The sequence below is a fragment of the Pecten maximus genome, unplaced genomic scaffold (genome assembly GCF_902652985.1).
Source record: "Pecten maximus unplaced genomic scaffold, xPecMax1.1, whole genome shotgun sequence".
In the NCBI taxonomy this organism is placed as follows: Eukaryota; Metazoa; Mollusca; class Bivalvia; order Pectinida; family Pectinidae; genus Pecten; species Pecten maximus.
In genome coordinates this window covers 34,207-44,585 of record NW_022983080.1, presented here as the reverse complement: position 1 = coordinate 44,585, position 10,379 = coordinate 34,207, and the positions used below count along the sequence as shown (strand labels likewise).

The 10,379-nt window shown below is 34.3% G+C and overlaps 1 protein-coding gene across 1 annotated transcript; it reads right to left on the bottom strand.

Annotated features, from left to right (window-relative positions):
* Positions 1-216: 216 nt before the first annotated feature.
* Positions 217-10,133, bottom strand: LOC117321420 (E3 ubiquitin-protein ligase RNF19B-like). Its single transcript, XM_033875841.1, has 3 exons — positions 10,024-10,133; positions 3,525-3,786; positions 217-3,194 (listed from the first exon to the last, which is right to left on the bottom strand). Exons 2-3 carry the CDS (start codon positions 3,544-3,546, stop codon positions 2,545-2,547), a joined length of 672 nt encoding a protein of 223 aa, XP_033731732.1. The 5' UTR covers positions 3,547-3,786; positions 10,024-10,133; the 3' UTR covers positions 217-2,544.
* Between the last annotated feature and the right edge of the window lie 246 nt (positions 10,134-10,379).

Genomic DNA, 10,379 nt, shown 5'->3' with positions numbered 1-10,379 from the left:
CAGTGCAATTTGTGTATGTTGGTGTTATCTGGACCATTGACAGTATCAATTAATTTTGTCCAGGCAGGGTTTCAACCACTGCTCCCTAAGGTATAGTTTACACTGAAGGGGAAACACACACGTGTGTCTGTGGTCTACAGTGTAGCGAAGGGCTAAGTCCTGAATGTATTTGTGGGCAAATACCTCTGTCCTGGTACATACAAATGTATTGCTTTATATCATCAAATGATAAGATTTAATTGAAGAATTAATGAAAATAAAATATATAAAGTTATATATAGCAAATTTATAATGTATGTGACATAAAGTTATATACAGCAAATTTATAATATATGTGACAAAGTTTTAAATAGCAAATTTATTATAAGTGGTTCACATATATTCATTATCACACATTACATTATTTAATTCCATACTACGAATATTCCATATAATTTTCATCAGAATAATTGTATCACACTTAATAAAAAGCATAACTTGAAAGGTATATAAAAATAAAAATGTTTTGGAGCATAACATAGTATAATTTGTATACAACATTTGTATCATAATGTGTTTACTACAAGTTGTGAGTGAAATTTAACAGGAGATATACATGTATATAGTTTTAAGTAAATTTTTTTTGATATAAGATTAACTAAATCATCTGCCAGGTTACTCTGGGTCTTCATCACACTAGGGCTGTTTAAATTGACCTCTAGTGACCTAAACTCTCCCCTTACGTTGCCCCAGCGTTAACAGACCCATACCAGCCAGGATACTGGAGCTGGACTTGTTTGGTTTGTTTTCAGATAAAACAATATGGCCTTAAAACTAATTAATTCAAATTCTGTACTTCGTCACTCTCACAATATACATGACGAAAACAATATAAGATATATTATACATAACAATTAATTATTTACAACAAAGAACTAAAAAGACAATCATGATCAGTTGGTGAGGAGGATATATCTGTTTCACATTATCGAAATCATTAAAAGAATGGAAGCCTAAGAAATGTTCATTTTGATTGTTGTTTCCCAAGTGGAATAAGGGATCAGAATGGACAGGTTATTTTAAGAAGAAATCATACATTTGAAATATTAACCACTGGAATATAGTTCCCAATATGTCTCTGTTGGAATTTTGAATTTGGAGTTGAAATCACAAGAAATATATATATATATAAGGAAGACAGCTTTATGACTCGTGCCCTGACCTGGCCTCGAACTCACGATCTACGGCACCCGATCGCCTAGCCAGAAATACCCGCAGCTTATAGCGCTGGGCAACCTCGGCGTTCTTAAAAAAGAACATTTTAATGGTATATATATATAATTACCAAATGCATGAAAATTGACAACAATAAATTGAATACTAATTCCATGCCCAAAGAACTACGTGGTCATTGGCCTCTTGTTTTAAAGGGTGTCGATAATTAATTTGTTTTCTGACAATTACCAGTCTCAATAGGACGCAGACTTGAATATGTATATGGTATTTTGATGTGTATAAAATACTAGTATTGTATATAAAATGTATCTTGGATGCATAGTTATACTACCAAATAATTTGTTTTATAATATTTTGTGTCTGGTATTTTTCAGATATTATGCCTTTCACTGAATATTTACAGAACATTCAATGTTTATACGTGTGACACGCTATTAACTGTGAGTATTTGTGTATAAGTGATGTCGCAAGAGGTGCGATTGGTCAAATAAGAATCAACCAACTTCAAAAAATGCATTTTGATATGCAAATTATTTCTTCTAGTTAGAATATAAAAGTAAAGAGCTGAATCAGCCTAACTTTTCAAATTTAATTAAAGAAAATTTTCTAATAAGTACGGTGGGCAATTCTGCGTTATCCAGGCAGTGTACATACGGATTCCAGAACCAAACTGCCTACAATGTATTTTGTATACCGATGTTATTTTTAGTAAAATGTATTTGCATATAGATTGTTTGGTACGCTCCTGAATTTTTTTTTTATAAACACCAGTTGGAACCAATATTACATGTTTGAAATATTTGATACTGTGTAACACGAAATTTTCGCGGCGATTTTCAACAGAAAAACACAGAGACACTGTGCTCAAGCTGCACTAGCTCAAATAACCATTACAGCGGCTATCGTCAGATCTACATAGCGTAGTGTATATTTGTGATCTGTAATTTAATCAGAATGGTACCACGAAACCGTGTATATAATTTGCAATTACAGAAGTACTCATCTGCATCTCTTGTTATAGAGCATGGCCAATCTGCTCTGTAAAGATTAAGAAATAATTTTTATAATATAACTTTTTTTTTCATTTTGACATTAACTTCCAATATGCTGTGTTCCACAAATTCTGACCGGATTTGTAGATAAGTCATTGCATAAGTATTTTGTATTAAGTATACAAGTTATTTTTATAGGGATATTACCATGGTCCAATACGGACTGTAAGTCCGAAGTTATTGGTTTTAGATCAACCCTCTTAAAAACTAACATGAAAGTTCGAAAATATTTCATTAATATCATAAAACAACCAAACTGCAACTACTGACTTGTCTTTTAAACGATTTTCTGTCGAGGTGCGGGTGGACACTCGTCATATGCCCCACCGCAGGGCCAGTATCCTGATTGAGATGGAGTACTTAGGCAGATAAAACAAAATCTCGTTTCACATGTTCCATTAAAACATGTCATATGTTTACAGAGATTGTTGTTATCAAATTTTATGATGTAATGGCACTTTGGGCATGCGCGAACTTTCGGGCAACCTGGAACATTAACAATGGTTATCAGGTGACAGGTGTGTAATAGCGACTTTAACTGTCGAAGGCCTTGTTCACAATCTGAGTTTTTGCATCCAAATAGTGGGATCACTGGCTGTGAACACCTTGTACAAAATGAATATCTATCACCCTTCCTCTGACAATAGTAGCAATCAAAATACCCTCTGTCTGGACAGGAGGCAATGACAGTTTCATCACACCGAGGACAAATATAAGCATTTTTGTTTTTCTCGAGCCAGTTTGTAAATAGCACACTGAGAAACAGAAACCTTTCGTCTGCAGATAAGCGGGCATGACGTAACACTTCCTTGAACTCCCATTCTGCTTTGCAGTCCCTGTTGTTTTCATCCGGAAGGGATGGGCACCTTACTTCAATGCGTCCACTTTTAATCTCTTGCCAGTAATAATTAAGTAGGTTTTCTGGAGCTGCAATATTGGAATACTGTGATACATAACACATACCTATAATAATATCATTATTATCGACCTGATATATTCCAACAAACAATATAACGTTAGAGGCTACTACAGAGTATTGTGTAGTAGACTATTTGAATAAGTTGTACAATAAGGACGGCAACTTGATGGCAATAGCCTTGCTTCCCAAACATGCGGTATGTAATGATCTGGTCGATATAAACACTATATTTCCTTAGACGGTATGGAATCAGGATTAGGAATACATGCAATATATTTGAGAAATACAAGTAAACAGCATTTATCTGTTTCATGCTTAATTTTCTAAGAGGAACGTACCCACAGCGTGGCCACATGACATTAAGACACGTTCGCCTTCCCAGAATGGATCGATGACGTCAGGATTAGATGATTTGTAACGAGGGTTAGGGTACCTGCTTATTGGTCGGCGCACTACATAGAGTCTTGTAAGTCCAATGTAGTCGGAGAGTGATCTCCCTTCCTCAAGGAAGATATATCGATTCTTCACCCAAAGATCAACATCACCAGGACAACCAAGGACATCTTTGACATGTTCAATGCATTTATAAACATTCCAGTTCTGTGTGAAGAAATAAAAATTCAAATTGTTTGAAGACTGCTTTGACATAAAAGCAACTATTTGATATGATGAATATCAACAATATCTATAGTATATATATCACAAAGCGTATCAGTGAATATAATGATGCATTATTATTCCATTCGATTTGTTTCCTGTTTTACCTGTTCAAGATATGCATTCATGTGAGTGATTTCGAAGTCATCCTGAACGGGAATTTAACCGGATCTACATTGTAAGACCTTTCGTTAATAACATAGTACAACGGAAGAAAAAACACAGAATTTTCCATCCCTATTGGTAATATAATTGATTATCTTCATCAGATGGTGGGCTATTCAAATCGCCCTGCGTCCGTGGTCCGTCCGTCCGTAAACAATTATGGTTATCGCTAATCCTCAGAAAGTACTGAAGGGATGTTTCTCAAATTTCATATGTAGGTTTCCCTCGGTGCCTGGTGATGCATATTGCATTTTTAAACCAATCGGAAATCAACATCGACGAGGGGCAGCCATCTTGGATTTTGACAATTGAAGTTTGTTATCGCTATTTCTCAGAAAGTACTAAAGGGATCTTTCTCAAATTTCATATGTTGGTTTCCCTTGGTGCCTAGTTATGCATATTGCATTTTGAGATCAATCGGAAAACAACATGGCCGACAGGCAGCCATCCTGGATTTTGACAATTGAAGTTTGTTATCGCTATTTCTCAGAAAGTACTTAAGGGATCTTTCTCGAATTTCATATGTAGCTTCCCATTGGTGCCTAGTTATGCATGTTGCATTTTGAGACCAATCGGAAAACAACATGGCCGAAAGGCAGCCATCTTGGATTTTGACAATTGAAGTTTGTTATCGCTATTTCTTAGAAAGTACTAAAGGGATCTTTCTCAAATTTCATATATAGGTTCCCATTGGTGCCTAGTTATGTATATTGCATTTTGAGACCAATCGGAAAACAACATGGCCGACAGGTAGCCATCTTAGATTTTTACAATTAAAGTTCGTTATCGTTATTTCTCAGAAAGTACTGAAGGGATCTTTCTCAAATTTCATATGTAGGTTTCCCTTGTTTGAAAAGTACTAGAGGGATGTTTCTCAATATACACAGATTAGTAAGAGGAAGGGAAAAATAGAAAAAAAAAGATCAATCTGACATGGAACCTATAAAGATCGTTCAATGGTGGGCGCCAAGATCCCTCTGGGATCTCTTGTTGGACCGATGCAACATTTCAGATGCTTCGTCCTTCCGAGGTAGTTCCGGATATCATTCAATGACATACTTAAAGTGTGGAAACTGAGTTGTTGCACCTTTTAGAAAAGTCCGCGAGGAATATGGCGCAGTTACGCTTACTTGAATGTTGTGGCGAAGCCAAACGCAAACAGAGAAACAGGGTGATTACAAGCCCTACTTGGGCACAATTGAGTTCCTACTCGTAAGTACACATTTTTCACACATTGAAGCATATTTCAATAGGAGAATAAATATATTCAATAAACAAACCATGTCTTCAAACAATCGACAGGGGATAGAAATCGGTGTCGGGTGAAACAAAAACTCCTGATTTATGCACAGACTTACACATATGATCGTGTTTGGATGTACGTACATATGAATGTATTTAAATATCAGTGTTCACATCAACATGATAGACATGATGTAATGTTATATCCACGAATATATTTTTTTGCAAATTATGTGCGTTTACTAGTAAAGCATAAGGGGTACTTTCAAAATCCCTCGGATCACAAATTTTAAGTTACTTTTTTAAAAATTACTTGCAGTGTGTATTTGCGTAGCAAAATAATCGTGACTATCATATAAAACATATAGGCCTATATAAACGACAGGCAAAGCGTATTCAATTCTTTATGGCTGTCCTGTGTTTGCATAACATGATTCACAGGTTAAATTTTTGTGAAGAAAAAGATATATATCTGTACCAATTGATGAAATACAATTACTTATTTTATACAGTGATTAGGAAAAACTGTCAATTCCAACGAGACAAAGCATTGCTAGTTCTACAGATGATTAAATGTTGTATCCTATTGAAATTTTGGGAGAAGATCAAGGTTATTACAACATTCATTATAACGGTGAGAAAAGAGGATTTTTAGTGTTGGAATATCGTGTTTGAACTGATTCCACACTTCCCTTACTCACTGAAGTTTCACAAACAGAGGTTACAACGTTGAACCTACATGCTTTGTCATTCATGCTGAATTATATTATAAATAGCAATATTCACTAAAAAAATTCTGAAAGCTGTAAAGGAGTTATCATATATGGTCCTTGATTTGATTATAAATGTTCATTTACATACACGTACCGTTCTGTCTATATGTCCATGATTGTTATGTTTTAGAGCAAATTTTGTTATCGCATCAGACGTATAGTTACATAATATTGAGTACTGGGATCCAAGTGATCATATGAAGTTATCATGACCTGCAGATATACTGGTTTTTCGAAAACATCCCAGCAACTTTGAAGTACAAACATCATTGGTATGTAGTAGATATCAGGTAGGTAAATGAATACATGCACCATGACAGGTCACCATGTTGTATATTTCCATACCATTAATAGAGGAATACAGAAGTAGAAATTGGATAGTCATTCCAGTCAAGGTCATCAGTCAAGGTCATAGGTCTCATTGGCCACCGGTGAGGCATACCCATGTGAGACCAAACTCATCATTTTTTTTAAATATTTTTTAAATACTAAAAACACAATTTATTAGTGATTTATTTTGTTTTAACAGCTTAAATAATGCACAACTGATATATAACTATTACACCACTAATACACTCTCCAGGACTCCAGTAGTTTTAGGACTTGGTGTTCGTTATATTTTTTATTTAAGTTTCATAGACAGGACACAATAACTCTCCGTTAGTGCTGGGAATATTTTTTTAAGTTTAAAAGTCATGAATGATCACCACAACTTCTCAATAATCATTGTCCGATCGTGAACAGAAAGGAAACCATCATCTACACACGGTAGTGACATCCACTAAAATATGAGTGCATGTGGTGGATGGGTAAAATCTATGTTTAAAATAGCATTTTAATGTAATTTTGTAAAATTGTGATTCTTTTTTTATTGCTCTTATTTAGGTTATGTTCACCGTTACGATGAATGGAGAGCTCAGACAGAACTTATTGAAGTGAAGAGGTCACCATCCTGAAAAGTCCAGCTTGACATAAAAATGTCATAGGTTTACTAAACCAGACAGCATATTTTTTCTGCGTTAACAAATTGATTCTGAGGAATTCGAACCGTTGAGGCAATCTGGAATAGTATTCAGGGAAACCAGAATGAAATCTGTTTATGAAATCAATTACAGGCATTCTCTAGAGAGACGATTGGGAATCGGATGGGTCTACTTTGTTCAGAACAAAAAAGGAGATAATCACTACATGAAGACAGAGAGATTCTGGCTAAGAGAGAAAAAAAACACAAAACAGAATTTGTATCCAGACCATTTACAGGCCGTAAACATTAATCAAGGAACTGAACTAGTATTCAGTTTCGTGAAAATGCCAGGAAACAGGGCTATGCTCCAGGCGTTCTTGAATGATTCACACTTGTGATGTTTGAACTGATCCTGAACAGGTAGAGGCTCAGAGAAATCATGGTTGTGATATATTGTGGAATTCTTTTTGATATATTACAAAAGCACTTTTGGCATCTTTTGGCATAAGGAGTTGAGTTGTGAAAATATGTCAAAGTTCCAATACAATTTAGAAGATCGATGTGTATTATCATTTACAACTGATACTAAATGTTTGAACAAATTGAGAGCAGAATAATTTAGACTGAAAACAACAGGTTTCAGAGCTAAAGTCAAAGGATGGTCTCAATTTCGTAAGTTTTTGAAAACTATTGAACTGTCTAAATATTCTTGGAATGTACCAATTGAAAGACATGGATGTGAAATTTTATTGCATAAACAAAAAGGAGAAATGGAAACGCAGAGAAAAAAAATACAGAAAAAAAGAAAGAGAAAGGTGCACTGGAAGTAAATGTTTACAATTATGTCAAATCAGCAGAAAAGCAATCAACAAAAAAGATCTGTGACATAGAAAACCAAACATTTCATACGAAAAGAACCAGTCAAAAATAATGAAGTCGGATGCAGCAGCTTGTATATCAGCCTCGAGTTTCTTGGAAAAGGAAAATGTTAAACCAATATCTATGTTTGAGTCAAGGAACGGGACAATAAGTATTTCAGATCTATGAGTGAGAATAAAGAAACTTTACCAAGCAGTACTGCTGTTCAGGAGATAATATCCAACATCAATTCCAATTTTCGAATAATTAATACTCCTGATGGGTTAGGTGTTCAGCAATTTTGTACCTGGTGGTAATTTAATTATCAAACTTTCTGGTGACGGTAACTATGTGGGAAAGAGGCTTCACCTGATTAATTTCACATTCACAATAGTCAAAGGAAATAGAAGTAGGTCAGCAACAGGAAATTATCCTCTTTGCATTGTTCGCACAAAAGGAAAATTATTTGTGCTTAGCTGATGCATTTGCTGACCTTTTAGAGGAAATAAACATTTTTTCTCTAAAAAATATTGCTAGGTGGAGACTTTAAATTCCTATTGATTGCTTGTCAATTCCATCAATTGCCAGCATATGTTTGATGGAAACAAAGGCGCTCGTTTGGTATACGCTTTTGACTTTTTTTATCCAAAAAGGGGAAAGAAAGATTTTTGATTTTCAGTTAGGAACCCACCTTTATTGCTGTGCATTACACCATGTAGTTATTGACAATTTGCATATGTTTTTGAGGATCAGTGACAAATTAATCAACTTGTTGATTGCAGAACTGAGAGTTTTAGATAACACTTCTTCTCTTGGACAGAAAGAAGGTGCAACATATTATTATAAAGGTTTCTACAAAGGTTACGTAGACGTTTTGATCTTCATACCAATAGAGAAACCAAGGAGCTAGAATTTAGGGAATTGACTGAGAAAAGCTGAAAGTATTATTGTTTATGATTTCGGTATGTTTGCTGGATGTGTAAAAGTGTTTTACATATATTTCTGTAAACAGCACAATTGACCTGATGCTGAATGGAAGTAGATTATACTTTTGTACTTTCATATTGTTGCAAAAATCCAAAAGATTTAGTTTTTATTACCAGCAAGTAATAAATATTTTTGTATATATTGACTAAATGACACTAAGGAAACATTCGATTTGTCATACATGTAGCTATGCTGATCCTAAAACACACAACAATATGTTACCTTTAGTCGAATTATTTCAACATTTATCCTGAAATAATAAGTTTGGTAATATTATATATGATTCGATTTTTATCCCCATTAAATAATATCAGGAAAAATTGCTGACATTTGGAAAATGCACACGTTTTTACATTATCAAACATTAATGACCATCAGGTAATCATATCAATATGCACCATGCTCTATTTTACAGATGTTTACATCTAAATAACAAATGCTGTTAAAAAAAAACGTTTTAAATACAATTTACAAAGACAATATAAATGTTTATGACTGTGTTTCATTTGTAAGCGTCAATTTTACAAATTCATTTTAAAAAATTACTATAAGCAATTTTCAGGGTTTTTTTTAATGAAGCAAAGCAACAAAACAAAACAATTATACTATGATGACATTCCAGCATGTGTTAATTATATTATCAATATATATTACTAGCAATGTATTTAGATATATACACCCTATAATTGTAAACACACAGTCAACTTGTGATCTGTTAATGTTATATTTTATTTATGTTGATAACTACTGTCAGGTGCGCAGGAATTTTTGCATGGTTAACATTGTTATTTTTAGACCAATTAAATTATTTGATTGATTCATAGTTGAGAAACCCCACCACGTGATCTTAGGCGTACTAGTTGGTATGTTTGTGTCTATATATTACACAGTAAAATTGTCCGATCAGTCTCTTTATGGCGGCATTGACCAATATATTTTTTTCTGTCGGGTAAGTGTCTTTTCGTAACAAATAACGACACATTTGAGGCTCTAAACATGTCCTGGTCAATGGTGATACCAAGGATGAATGGGTTTATTGTAAATTGCAATAAGGGCAACGTTTTGTGCAAGACGACGGTAACCTATTTAATTGTACTTCTGAGGCATTCGACTTAAATGTGGAAAAACAAGAGTTTCAGGGAAGATAATTCTAGTATGTATCAAAAATTGTTATGTAAAAAATGTACGTACCCTCGGCACTGCGGTAAAGAAATTTTTTCTACCAAATTTCCAGATTCCAACGTGATCGATTGGTAACAGCTTTTTCTTAGGTCTATTGGTATGACAGCCATTGGATTGATGAACCTGTAACAAAGGTTAAGAACATGCGCCTATTGTTATCACCTTTGTGATCACAATGATGTTTAATACACATACGTGCATTTTTTTAAACATCATTTCTGCTGATACGTTTTAGTTATCATTAAACATTTTTACTACAAGTGAAAGTTTGGTTGCGTATTTATGTCCACGTCATGGTGAATAACACCGAAGTCTAAGAATGATAGGGCCAACCGTGGACATGGGAGAGAGACACCTCAGCCGAT